This window comes from Aotus nancymaae, unplaced genomic scaffold, assembly GCF_030222135.1.
Source record: "Aotus nancymaae isolate 86718 unplaced genomic scaffold, 86718_ANA_hifiasm-v0.15.2.pri h1tg000021l, whole genome shotgun sequence".
NCBI classification, from domain to species: Eukaryota; Metazoa; Chordata; class Mammalia; order Primates; family Aotidae; genus Aotus; species Aotus nancymaae.
Window position 1 is genome coordinate 28,458,317 of NW_026988433.1, and position 14,737 is coordinate 28,473,053.

At 46.3% G+C, this 14,737-nt stretch overlaps 1 protein-coding gene across 2 annotated transcripts in view; it reads right to left on the bottom strand.

The window, feature by feature from the left end:
• Window positions 1-14,737, bottom strand: part of CHST11 (carbohydrate sulfotransferase 11) — a 301,772-nt gene that overhangs the window by 144,347 nt on the left and 142,688 nt on the right. For both annotated transcript variants that reach the window (XM_012469202.2, XM_012469201.2), the window contains exon 2: window positions 12,626-12,711. In XM_012469202.2, the coding sequence (XP_012324625.1) occupies window positions 12,626-12,711 (86 nt within the window). The remainder of the gene's footprint in view (window positions 1-12,625; window positions 12,712-14,737) is intronic.

Sequence of the window (14,737 nt, forward strand, 5' to 3'; positions counted from 1 at the left end):
ACAGGGCATCATTTTATAATTTTTTTTATTTAAAAAAAATCCACCCAGGCTAGAGGGCAGTGGCACAATCATAGCTCACTGTTGCCTCGAATTCCTGAGCTCAGGGGATTCTCTGGTCTCAGCATCCTGAGTGAGCTGGGACGACTGGCACGCAACACCATGCCCAGCTAATTTTTAAATTTTTTGTAGAGGCAGGGTCTCGCCATCTGACAAGGGCTGGTCTCAAACTTCTGGGCTCAAGTCACCCTCCCACCTCAGACTCCCAAAGTTCAAGGATTACCGGCATGAGCCACTGCATCTGGCCAGGACCTCATTTTATAACAGTTTACTGGCCTGATTCCCTTATTAGAGCACAAACTTCCCCAGACTTATTGAGGTTAATTTGACAAACATTATATATATTCATGGTATTCAACATGATGTTTAGATAGAGAGATAGATATATAGTGACGATGATGACCACAATCAAGCTAAGTAACATATTTATCACCTCACGTCGTTATCATTTTTCGTGTGATCAAAACATTTAAGATCTGCTTTCCTAGCAGATTTCTAGTCTACAATACATTATTATTAACCATAGTCACCATGCTGTGCATTAGATATCCAGAATTTATTCATTCTGTCTAATGACTCTCTGTGCCCTTTGACCAACATCTTCCCATTTCCCCTGCCTCTGGTAACCACTCTGCTCTCTGCTTCTACGAGCTCAACCTTTTGAGATTCTGACATATAAGTGAGATCGTCCGGATTTGTCTTTCTGTGTCTAACTTATTTCACTTAGCACACTGTCTCTGTATTAGTCCATTCTTGCACTACTATAAAGAACTACCTGAGACTGGGTAATTTACAAAGAAAAGAGGTTTCATTGGTTCCACAGGCCGTACAGGAAACATGGCTGGGAGGCTTCAGGAAACTTACAATCGTGGCAGAAGGTGAAGGGGAAGCAGGCACATCTTACACAGCCAGAGCAGGAGGAAGAGAGAGAAGGGGGAGGTGCTACACCCTTTTAAATAACCAGTTCCCGTGAGAACTCACTATCACGAGAACAGCAAGGGGGAAGTCTGCTGCCATGATCCTATCACCTCCCAGCAGGCCCCTCCTTCAACACTGGGGACTGTAATTCCACATGAGATTTGGGGGCAGAGGTGAAAGAAATCCAAACCCTATCAGTCCCCCAGGTTCACCCATGTTGTCAGAAAGGGCAGATAATTTCCCTCTTTTTTAAGGCTAAAGAACATTCCATTTACATATATTTATATATCTATGTCTCTCTATATCTATATCTACATATCTCACTCACATTTTCTTTATCCATTTATCCATCCATCGGCTGATGGACATTTAGGTTGATTCTGTATCTTTCTTTTCTTCTTTTTGAGACAGGGTCTCCCCAGGCTGGGGAGCAGTGGCATGATCATGGCTCACTGCAGCCTCGACCTCCCTCAGTCTCTTAAGTACCTGGGGCTACAGGCACACACCACCATGCCTGGCTAATTTTACTGTATGTTTTGTAGAGACAGGGTTTTGCCATGTTACCCAGGCTGGTCTCAGACTCCTTGGCCTCAAGCATTCCGCCTGCCTCAGCCTTCCAAAGTGCTGGGATTACAGACGTGAGTCACCGTGCCTGGCCTGATTCTGTATCTTACCATTGTGAACAAGGCTGCAACTCTTCTACAGTGAGAGGGCTGATGTGTGTTTCAGATGCCGCTTGCACTTCCTTTGGGCATATACCCAGAAGTGGGATTGCTGGATCATATGGTAGTTCTGTTTTTAATTTCTTGGAGAGCCTCCATACTGGTTTCCATAATGGCTATACCAAGTTACATTCCCACCAACAGCGCACAGGAGTTCCCTCTCCTCCATATCCCTGCCAACACTTATCCTTTATCTTTTGATAACAGAAGGACTTTTATCCCGAAAGCCCTAGCACCTAGCAGAGCACGACACACACAGATAAGTGCTAAGGATTGAACTGTGTACCCCCCAAAATTCATATGTTGAAGTTCTCACCGCAGTACCTTCAAATGTGACCTTATTTGGAAATAGGGTCATTGAGATGTAATTAGTTAAGATGAGGTCATGCTGGAGTCAGTGGGCCCTAATCCAATATGGCTGGTGTCCTTACAACAAGGAAAAACGTGGACACAAAGCCAGGCACCCACACAGGGGGAGCACTGTGTGAAGATGAAGGCAGGAATTGGAACAAGGAAGCCAAAGATCACCCTCAAACCATGAGGCTAACAGACAGGCCTGGAACAGGCCCTTCTTCACATCCCTCACACGGAACCAGTCCCGGCAGTGCCTTGATCTCTGACTTCCAGCCTCCAAAACCGTGAGACAATACATTTCTATTGTCTAAGCCACCCAGTCCATGGTATGTTGTCACAGCAGCCCCAGCAAACCACTAGAGTGGATATGCAATCAGTGAGGGAAAGAAGGTGGGGTGTGAGGGATTCCAGATCCATTTCATGCAGTGCGTATTTACTGTGTGCCACATACTATGGAAGAAGGAGAAAAGGAGGTAGGAGTGGAAGGAATGGAAAAACAGGGTTGAGTATGGCTAAGCAGCGAGGGAGGGTGAAGTCTGGGCTTAAGCCGACTCGAATCCCTTCCTAGCCCCGTGACTTGTTTTCTCCAGTTCCTTCACGCAACCAATCCCCTGCTCCTATTCGCTCCAACTGCCTCACACCTGCTGCACGCTAGTCACATAATGTCTTATGAGATCAAAGTTGAGATATAATGACTGACATGTTTCAAAGTGTTAGCCCTTCCATGATAATCACATGTACACTTTCAGGAAGGAACTTCTGGGAGAAACATCAGGCATCAGCATGAAGCGGAGACTTGGGACAAAGGCGCCATACTCTTCACTGGGTCCCAGGAAACTGCTCGCCCTGATGTTCAGCTGCCTCTGTACCTCCAGGGGAGTGAAGCCCTGGTCACCTCCCCATGCTGAGCTCACCTGAGGCACAGGAGTAAGTAGCTTCATTCACCGCCCAAACATCTACTGGGTGCCTTTTCTGGGCTGGCCCATAGTAGCTACTGGACACCTCGAGATGAATAAGAAAGACATAGCTTCTTCCCTCAAGGGGCGCAAAGCCTAGTGGAATCCTTTTAAATGAGTGAGATTAGTGTCGTGACGTGGGCAGGAGGTGGGGATAATGGGGCATTTTGCAGACCAGCACTGTCCAAGACAACAGTCACGAGCCACACGCAGCTACTGAGCACTCCATGTACCGCCTGTCCCAGTTGAGATGTGCTCTAGGTGTCTGATACACATCAGATTTCAAAGACTTAGTATGAAAACACAAACACACAATATCTTAATACATTTTTATTGATTAAATATGGAAATAATCATACTTTTGGGTATACTGAGTTAAATTAAAAATATTATTGAAGTTAATTTCACCTGTTTTCTTTTTCCTTTTCAAAATGTGGCTACCAAAAATTTTCAAATGACATATGTGACTTATATTATATTGCTAGTGGGCAGCACCATTCTAGAAGGATATTTAACCTGAGCTTGGAAGGGGAAAAAAAAATCAGAGCTTCCTGGAGGAGGTTTCTTCTGTTATTTTTTTTAAATAAAAAAAAAAAATCAGCATTGACTGGGCAGCTTGCCATGTGCCTGGAATTCTATATATTTTCTAATTTAATCCTTAATAACTGAACCACAGGCATTTTATTCCTGTTTTACAAACAAGGTCTCCAGTGCTCAAAAAGGGTCAGCCATGTGCCTCAGATCTCAGAGTAACCAGTGCGAAGATGGGGTGGAAACTCCCCAGAGACCTGCATGCTCCATCAGACCCACAGACTCCACTGGGAAGAGAGGACACGTGCTGCCCCCACCCCCTCACCCCCGATGCCTCTCCTACGGGCAGTTTCAGAACAAGCCAGGGCGTTGTTTCAGTTCTATCCATTCCGACAAGGTTAAAATCCAGTTGGCTGAGAAACTACTTGAGTTGTGTCATTTACAGAAAAATCGAATCATGGGGAGGCCTCTTATAATTGAGGGTAATTCAGGAAATAACTTTCTGAAAATGGCAGATTGTATGGCTGTGTTACCATTTGGAAATTGCCGAGGTCATTTCGTTACTTGAATGCCCTTCTCCGGTTTAAATATGTCAGATTATATTCACACAGACTGACACAGAAAAACCCCATTAGCGCATCAAGCTTACTATCCAGATTTGAATATATTGGATCAAATTAGGCTTGTTCCTGAAACTTCTGTTTCTGTAGCAGAACAACTGCCTATAAAGAAAGCTTGAGTTAAATGCGGACAATCAATGAGATCGATGCTTTCACATGAACACAACGCAGGTATGAGGTCTTATTTAACAACTGTTACTGAGTACCTAACTAGGCGTTCGGCGTGTAACACACAAGCCCACAGGAGACTTTTAAAATATGAAAGCTGCATCTGCACACTTTATAGAATATAGGTTGAGTGAATGTGCATGTAACACATAACACACACACTCAGGCACGCATACATACAGAGGCACTCATGGCTTTATAAATCAGTGCATCAAGCCTGCTGATCAACACAGACTCTGCTAGAAACAAATAAATCAAAATTGTTAGGAAGTACTCACAATGAGCATAGCTGGTAGCTTCCAGGCAAGAGGAAATCATCCATCTTATTATTATTCAACAAAACTCCAAATGTGCCTGTGCAAAATGTCTTGAGCCTACATTACAGAGCATAGCAAGGGCCCACACCCCCTAAGAAAATTCTCAGGTTACGTAATTCCATCCAGACAATGAATGGCTACTGATTAACACCAACTCTGACCTTGGCACTGTCCTGGGTGCTTTTTATACAGAATTCTGAATCTCACAAACCTTCAAGACTGGTATCAAACTCTTATTTACAGATAAGGAGACCAAGGCTTGAACAAGGTATGTAAGTGACTGCCCCAGGTCATACAGCTGGGCTGGGACTCCCCAGTTCCTTCAGGCATCTGCTCCTCTCTTCCGATCCAAATTGTGTTTGACTCTCATGTCCCTTGGCTTGACTGGAAATCCTTCCTGCTTGGCTAGAAATCTGACCAGAGCAACTTCCCTGGTTCAAGAATAATGAATCCACTAGCCACAGTGAAAGAAGCAGTTCACTGTTCCTGGTTTTTTGCAATGGGCCTCGCTGGTCTATTGTAATTTGCAATTAATAATGAAGCATTCTCCTAAGTGCTATGTGTAAGATCAGGTTAATGTAATATTTCATCTTTGCCAGCCAGCTGCTAGGCTGGCAGTAAGTATTATCTTTGCATAAGGAGTCAGTCTACAACAAAATCAATTAATCCCTCTTTGGCTGGTAGACAGCTGCTGAGTTAAAGAAGATAATTAGACGAACTCGTCATTTACCAGGTGGTTGGTAATGAGGGGATTAATTGACCAGAGTTGCAGACTGTACAACGTCTGCTCTTTCATGCCTTCCCCAGCATATGTGACCACTCAGCAACGTTCTTCCTGAATAGCATTCAAAAGGCAGACGGCCCTTCTCCTTCCATGCTCATTTCTATAGATTGTAACTGATCCTTCATAAATGTCGATCTGACGCCTGACCTGGAGCAAGTCTGGGTTCTCCTTCTTACTGGCTCAAGAGGGAAGTGGCTCAAGGGTCCCTTTCACAAGGCTCCTCCCAATACTTTGGCTGAGGACTTGGCATCTTGGATTGGCCCACATGCTGCTGGCTGGGTCTCCAGCACCGTAGGCATCAGACCCACAAACCTGCAAATGGAGTAGATGAGGGACAATAATCTGTGTGTCCTAGTGGAAAACACAGGCACAGAGCCTTTATATAGAAAGACAGTAGAAACTACATAGAGTGAACAACCTCAGCGCATATGCTTTGAGTTGCATTTCACATAACGGGTTATGTCCTGTGTTGTAACTATCTGGGGTTGGTGTCACGTGGGTGGTAAAAAGAGTTTACCAAGACAGCTGTAGGTGAAGAAAGGCAGATTTATTAGAAAAAGTATGAAAACATGTTTCAAGGGTGCAATGGGCTGTTCAGCAAGAGAGGAACTGACCGTAAGTGGATGAAGGCTTGCTGGGGAGTTTACAGGATGGTGCTTGTGCTGTGTGCTGAAGAGGGCTTTGTGCAGTACTGATAACGCCAAGGTTGTAGTGACCTAACTTGCATTTTTCTATCCACCGAGGGTCTGGTGACAGATGGGTGCAGGAAGATGGCGAGTTATTTGCACAGGAGGACTCTGTGTCCTGGACCGTGAAGAAAGGCGGATGTACAGCTTATCCGCTTTCTCTTTTTGCCTTCCCTTGGTCCTGCCATCCTGCTTCTCCCTCCCTAATGAAGACTTCGCGAGTTATAGGTTATGTTAGAATCAAAGACTTTTAGGACCAGCGGGTAGCAGATGCTTAAAGTCCCTCCAACCCAGGGCTTCTGAACCCTGGCTGTCCATTAGACTCACTTAGGGAGCTCTGAAAAATATCAGCCCCCAGTCCTCACCCAGGTCAATAAAATCAGAATCGCCAGGGGTGAGGCCTGGGCACTGGTCATTTTCTAAGAGCTCCCAGGGTGGTTCTAACATGAAGACGACAGGTTTGAGAATCACTGATCCAGTCTAACCCTTTCATTTTATAGATGACAATGCTGAGGCCCGGAAGGGGACATTACTTGCCCTGGAGAAGCCCCACAGTTAGCAAGTGGCCAAGTCGGAAGGAGAAGCTAGGTCATAAGATGCACGCCATATTCTGTGGGCCCCTCGTGACCACCAACCCTGCCCATAGGTGAAGACCAGGTGGACTGGAAACGACCAGAATGGCAGACATGACGCAAGCCACATGCCGCCAACCTGCTCTCCTGCCCCTCTCCTATCAGCCCTCACTGAAGTGGCATCACCTTCACTCCAGCAACAAACCCCTCCTAGTCCTCTGAATGCACCATGGACTGTCTCTCTGCAGCCTCGCTGACGTTCCCCACTCTGTGATGCTGTTCCCTCTTCTTTAACACAGGGAAATCTGCTGTATCTTCAGAGACCGGACTCAAATCCTGTCTAAAGGCCCCCACTGTGCACCGCACCTCAGAGGCTAACCACTCACTCCTGATGATCTCATAACTTTGCACAAAGCGTCTATCTTTTACCACTTACCGGGTTCCATGGCCCAGGTGCCTCTCTTCCCCATGCCCTTTTCCTCTGTTTATTCTACAGATGTCCATTGAAGCAACAAATTTTGGCAAGCATTGCTGAAAAAGCTATTTAGGTTGGGGCTAAGAGAGTCTCCCCAACTGCCCCAACAATCTTTGGACTATTACAAGCTTTTATCCATCTAAAACATTCAACGAAATCAATGAGCCCAGCTTTCAAACATTACCAAGATGTTCGATCCCATGGCAGAATTCTCGAGGGTGACTCCTGCTCTGCCAGCTCCAGCCAGGAGACAAAGGCCTCTCCTTCACTGGGCTATATATCAGGTTCAGTAAGCAAAAAAGAAATGGGTATTTTTTTTTTTTTTTTTTGAGGCGGAGTGTCACTCTATCACGCAGGCTGGAGTGTAGGGGTATGATCTCTGCTCACTGCCTCACAGGTTCTCCTTCCTCAGCCTCCCAAGTAGCTGGGATTACAGGTGTGAGCCACCATGCCCAGGTAATTTTTACATTTTTAGTAGAGACAGGGTTTTAGCATGTTGCCCAGGCTGGTTTAGGACTCCTGATCTCAGGTGATCCACCCACCTCAGCCTCCCAAAGTGCTGGAATTACAGGGGTGAACCACCACACCCAGCCTGCAATTGTTTACATCTACTGTCCATTCCATGGCATTCCAGAAGTCCTGGCCCCCGCTGTTGTGAATTTTGCAACTGGTCCTGAGCATACCCCAGGTCTCAGCTTCAGTCACTGGGAAAGAGAATCCCAAGAAATCATTTTTCCACCCAAGAAAAATAAAGCACTAGCCTCTCCTCATCCTACAACCTAGCCACGCTACATAAGCCTGACTCTCCCATTCAGGAGCTGTGCGATTGGCATATCGCTCAACGCTCTGTGCCTCAGTTAACTTATCTGAAAAACGGCGTTACTGGAGACCGTCCTCTTTGGGTTGCTTTAAAGATTCCATGACACGTGTGTGAAAAATATGCAGAATGGTCACTGGCATGTATTATACATTTAGTGAATAGTCATTTGTCTTCCTTTTTTTCTCTCATCCTTCTTTCCTTCTGACTTCCTCCTCCCTCCCCCTCTTCTCCTCCTCATCCTGCTTCCCAGTGTCTACCTCATGGAGAAATACGTTTGCTTTAGCATCCTAAAGATTTGACCGAGAAGGAGTCAAATTTGTATGTAACAGAGATTTCAGTGGGGGCCTCCAAGATCTTGTCATTCCCTGTTTTCCTGGAGCCTTTTTTCTCCCCCTCAGAGAGTTCCCCAGAATTCCTCTAAATCCCTTGAACACTGTTTGGTCCTCAGAGACTCCTCAGACAGTTGGATCTGCTGTGCCCAACGCAAACCTTCTAGACTCAGTGCTTATAAATTCACGGTCAGCCCTGCGCTGTGTGTCCCTCCCCTTGGAACATGGTAATCACAGAGCAAGTGTAAATGCTAAAGAAAGAACCAAGCAGGGCAGGGCTGAACCACATGAGTGATGCTGTGAAGATTTCAGGGAACCCACGAGAGGACCGGGAGGTGGGCGAGGCAGAAGGACAATCTGTCTCGCCCTCACTGGCATTTAGGGGAAACGAGGCCCAATTAATGGCTGACAACGCAGCTCTGCCCCTGTGCCTCTGAGCTGAGCCAGAGCGGCCCGCAGATGTGCTCGGCCCACAAATATGCAGCTGACACCTCCTGAACTTTCGGTGACTTGATTCCAGCTGATCTGATGGGCAATTACGTTTTATTTTGGGGCCAAGGAGACAGCAGAGAACCAGGAAAATTATAAGACATCAGAGTCCAGTTTTTCTAAGAGTAGCAACTCCAAACTTTTTTTAACCAGTTGTTGTTTTATTGGTTAGGAGTTTGCAGGGCACTAAAATAAGCAAACCTTGGACGCTAAAATAAAAAAACTCTGCACACTAAAATCAGATTACAGCCAGTTTCCCAAGATCATAGCCAATTTTCCCAGATGATCGCCAAAATTTCCCAGTTTTTCCCAATTTTCCTAACCCTTTGGCCAGTGAAAAATCTGGGTCTGATTTTTTTTTTTTTTTTAGGAGAGGGGATGGAGTAACTCCCACCAAGAGAACTTTGCTAGTAACAGCAAGTACAGCATAGAGGTAAAAAAAAATTTGGATGCGTAGTTTGTTTTCGGGTTGAATATCACTCTTGTTTCTTACTAGCTATGCGGCCTTGGATAAGTTGTATGAAGTTATTGGCCTCAGTTCCCCCATCCATAAAATGGGGATATAAACCTAGCTTGGGGCTTATTATTATAAAGATTAGATAAGAGGTTTATAAGCATCTAGATAGTATCTGGCCTACCGTACTGGTACAGAGTAACTAAGATGATATCTTCTTGCCATAATGTTGGTTTCTAAAATAAACAGTTCCTGTTTTCACCATTACATATCAAGCCCATATAAGCAGTCAGTATAAAAAACGGAAACGCCAGCTCGGGGAGCAGTTTGGTTTCTAGCAACTAGAGGGTTTGTCATCTGCCTCGGTGATACAACATCATTCCGGGCTCAGCAGCTTCAACAGCTTGGCTGGTCGGGAAATACAACAAACTGCACCAGAGCCCAGTCAGGTGCAAAGTTTGTAAATGGCTCGTGGACATGAAACCAACTAAACTCAAGAGAAGCTCTTACTCCCTTCTCTCCTCAACTCCCTGGCCCACAGCAGCCCAGATGATCACCAAGACAGTTTCTCTGAAAAGTGCCACTTACTGAACTTGCGTGGGATGGAACATAATTGCAGCTTGTAAAGGAAACCAGCCTAAGAAAAAACATCCCGAGGAAACGAGGTGATTTTCCCGCAGGGACATTTCCCTTGCTGGCTAATGGGGCCAGACAAGTTGCCCAAGACATCCTTGAGGGAGGATGGTGACTCACCCACCTACGCCCTCCTCCCAAATGCCTCCGGAGCTGCTCTCCAGCCCTAGCTGCCCTCCAAGTCCCAGGCTACTGCCCCATAGGCCCATCATCTAGACAGTGCTCAGAACACTACTGGAAGGAAGAAGGGGGGCTCTACCCAGGACAGGCATCTCTTCTCTGATTGGTTTACAATTGGACCAAGTAGGGTCTGCCTCACCAATCAACTCATTCCCCTCAGCCCTGGGCTCAGAGTTACCAGCCACAAAAGACTAATCATACACCCTCTCCACCCTTTTGCGCCCTGAGCCTAGGGCTAAGCTGCTAAGCTACTAAGCTATATTTTCCTAGGCACAGGTAACAAAGAGCACATGAAGAAATGAATGAGGAAAATGAGTGAATAAACCCACAAAGGTGCAAACTCCATGGGAAGCTCCAACCAAGACACATCACCAAATGCAACACTCTAAGGCAGGTATTGTTCACCCCACATTATAAATCCAGGAAAGAAATCTCAGAGAGGTTAAATAAACACCTGACAGTCACATAGCTAAGAAATGATGAAACCAGGCTTTGAACTCAGGTCTGACTCCTAAGTCGAGGCTTCTGATATGGAAGCCTCCCTCCTGACCACAAAAATGCCGAATCATACCGACAGAGCCCCGGACACATCAGAATTATTTCACTCTCCCAACATTCCAGGGAGACTTTTAGGTAGGAAAACTGACCCCTAAAGAGAACTCATCATATATTCAGGGCCGCACAACTAGTTAGAGATGAAGCCGGGACTCGAACCTGGACTTTCATTTTTTGAATCACAAGTATTCGAAGGCCCTGTGTTAGGTCCTGGGGAGCCAACAGTGACCAGGACAGATGCAGTCCATGGACCTCCCATCCACAGGGGCGGTGACTTCAGAAATAGCTTTTCCCATGACACCATATGTTGCTCATAAAATCTGCAGCAGTGTTTCAGCAGTTTTGTTTTGAAGGAGAAAATGATCTGAGAACAGAGGATATCAACAAAACGATGGGAATGGTTTGTATCTGAGGCACCTGTGTTGTTTTCAACATGGGTTATCAGAAGTCCTATCCTTTGTTGAAGCCCCATTCTGCCTCTTCCCTAGGGTATGTGGACAGGCTGGGAGACCTGCCTATAATAAGCAGATTGTTTGGGCACCAAGGGATCCCAACTACCAGATTTCCCACCGAGTCACCACAGAACTCAGTACAGGAAGCCTCAGGCAATACTAACTTGGCAATTAATGGGCTCATCTGGCCAAGTCACACCTCAAGACTGGGCATGAGTTAACCTAATTAGGCCACCCATGATGCATAAACCCAGGAGTCCATTTTTCCAGAAGGGAGTGTGGGTGAGAGATTGGGAAGGGGGGCAGGGGGCATCAGATAGTTCTCACAGGCATCCCTTTACGAGAGTTGTAAAATTCCGACACCTTCGAGGCCCATGTATTATCTTCCTCCACCAGGTACCTCGGTCCACACAAGGATTAAATATAGTCAGAGACTGCGGCCAAAGCAGTACATTTTTCCCTCTTTCTCAACAGCTGTCGAAGGTCCATTGATGCTGCTGCTACTGTTCACTCACTGGTTCTGGGCATCAAGCGCTAATTAATGTTTCTACAAAAGGATCAGCCCCAGAGTCTTCACATCAGGACCCACACACACCACGGAGGCTGTCGCCATGGCAACCAGGCCTCCTAACTTTGCACTAGCTCTCCACAGAAGACACTTTTCCTCGGTTGGAGCTTTTTTTTTTTTTTTCTCAAAGAGGAGCTCTTTTTATAATTGATGGCACAGAGGCCACGTTTGCTGCCTCATTAAACTAACAAGTCAGATTTACTGAGGCAGTCACTTAGCAAAAAGTCCCTGCTCACAAGGGAGTTTGTCAAACTGGCACAGTGAGGTGGGGAAATCACTGGGCTTTAATATGTGAGATAGCTGGGTGTGGTAGCTCATACCTGTAATCTCAACACTTTGGGAGGCCGAGATGGGTGGATCACAAGGTCAAGAGTTCGAGACCAGTCTGGCCAATATGGTGAAACCCCATCTCTACTAAAAATATAAAATTTAGCTGGGTGTGATGGTGGGCGTCTGTAATCTCAGCTGCTCAGGAGGCTGAGGCAAGAGAATTGCTTGAACCAGGGAGGTGGAGGTTGCAGTGAGTCGAGATCACGCCCCTGCACTCCAGCTTGGGTGATAGAGCAAGACTCCGTCACAAAAATAAAAAATATGTGAGATGTGGGAGCTGGGTATCAAGTGTACCCACATGCAAGCCTTCCTTTGTGGATACCAGGGAAGACTGCAGAGCCTCGCTGGCCCTTGAATTTCCGAGTCCCATTGCTGGGACTTGAGACTATGTTAATCTTAAGAGTTCAAACCCTGGGCTGGTCTGAACGCTTAGCACTCCGCCTAGGCATTTCTCTAATTCTAAACATCCCTTGCTAGAATTTTTCAGAGATGCTATGTAGAAAAAGGGGTTACAAAAAAGGCAGCCACTGAAGGTAAAATGCCAGGCAGTGAAAGGAAGTTTGAAATACCCCACAGACCACAGTTTTAGAGTTTTTAGTATCCACCCCCACCAAAAAAAAAAAAAGTTCACGTGCTGACAGTGCTGGAGGCTTACCTGGATTGGGTTGTAGAGTTCCTGCAGGGGGCTTCGGGACCCCTTCCGGCAGCAGATGTCCACGCCAAAGGGATTCCTCCGCATGACTGAGGAAAGAAAGTGAAGGCTCATCAGAAATGAGCAACAAAGATTTGTTGTCTGACAAAGAAAAAGGCACAGAGGAGGGAAGAAGAAACAGGCAGGAAAGAAAGAGAAAACCAGCTTCTAGCAAAGGAAGATTTCCAGGCTGTCCCTTCTCCAACGGCACAGCTGCCGTCTGTCTTCCCAATATTCAGGCATCTCCACACCCAGAAGGATGTAAATCATGCTACAAATTCTCCCCAGCAAGTGTTTTAAGAAAACAGGACAGGCATCAAAAAACTCACTGAAATGAAACCACTTATGAAAGATAGGGGAAAGGCTGCTTCAAGACAGCAAATTCTACCCAGCACCAGGCTTGGTGACACATTTTAAAATTCCGTGGATGTCTCTAGCAACTCTCAATGCCGTCTCATTCCTGGTCCCTGGAAGCCGGGCTTCTGAGGATGAGCAGGTCCTTCCCCAGGAGGATCCTCCCGCTGGATAGGTCAGAGGCCTAGCCTCCCCAAAGCCTCTCCTCAATTAAATTATTTTTAGTGAAAACATCAGCATGAAGCAGAAAGGATAAGAGTTTACAGTTCCAGACAGAGATGGTACTTACAATTAACAAAAGAGGGGGAATTAAGTGAACTCCTCAAAACCTACCAGCATTGAGGTTACCAAGAACTCTTTAAATGGCAATGAATTCTTTCTTTTTTATTTTTCTTGTTAACAAAACACCCTCACTCTGTGCAGCCCCTGATGCATCGTGTAATGCATAGCCATAGGCTTGATCATCATTTATGGGAGGCAGAAGGAAAGAGAAAGGGAGGGAGGAAATGGGGGAAGAGGGAAGGAAGGAAGGAGAGAGGGAAAAAAGAGAGATGGGGGAAGAACAAATGAACAAGGGCTTTCTTCTCAAATACAAGGCAGTTTTCTTATGGTTCAAGGTGCAACAGAAGCATGCAGGGAACAAGGAAAACAGATCCTTTCATCAGCCTAAAGAATTCACCTGCTCCATAGAGGCAGAAAATGGACAGTGGGACATTCCCTGGAGCAGACAGCCTGGGTTTGAATCCTGGCTCTACCACTACCAGCTGTGTGACCTTAAGGAGACTACCTAACCTCTCTGTGCCTCTGCTTTTTTGTCTGTGAAATGGGAATGAGAGGGGCATCTAACTTCCTGGGTTGGGTGTGAGGATTAAATAAGTTACTACTATGTGCAGAATGCTTAAAATTGTGCCTGGCCAAAAGCCAGAGTTTAAAAGTGTTGATGACAAATTTCAGAAGCAATTTTAGATCCCCCTGGGAGGAAGGGGGGAACTTCTCTATTTGTGGCTATCAAGGGGCCTGGTGAAGAGTGAGCAGACCTCAAGCAGGGTGCAGCTCGAATGACTAGGAGGGCTGGCTGCAGGGGGTAAACCCAGGACCTCTGCTCAGAAGTCAATCTGAGGTCAGGAAAGGGAGGAGAGTCATCCACAGGCAGCTGATGACATCTAGAAGGTGTCTGGAGGATCAACTACTGCTCAGGTGAGTCTCCATTGGCTTGTCACTTTGAGCCACATGGAAACTCTGAAAGTCAATCAATGCCTGGAAACTAGAGGCCATGTTTTCTTTTTCCTTTGCCTTGACTTCCTAGGGCAGGGGTCAGCACATTTTTCTGTAAGAGGCCAAACAGTATTTGCACTTTGCCCCCGCAGTCTCTGTCATAACTCCTCCGCAGGGTCACTGTGGTGTGAAAGCCGCCCCAAACGATATAGAAGTGAATGGGAGCGGCTGGGCACCAAAAAACTTCACTTGCAAACAGGGAAATCTGGGAAAATGTCATCTAATTTTCATGTATCAGAAAACATTATTCTTCTTTTGAGTTTTTTCTACCAATGAACAAAAATGGGCAGTGGGCCAGACGTGGCTGTCGGGCTGGAGTTTGCCAACCCCCGCCCTGGAGAACTGCCCCCTACCCTGGAGAACTGCCCCAGGTCTTCTCGGGGTCAGTAGCACAAGCTCCAAGCACAGCTACGTGCCCGCAGTCTTCCCGGGGGAGGAGGCAATCGC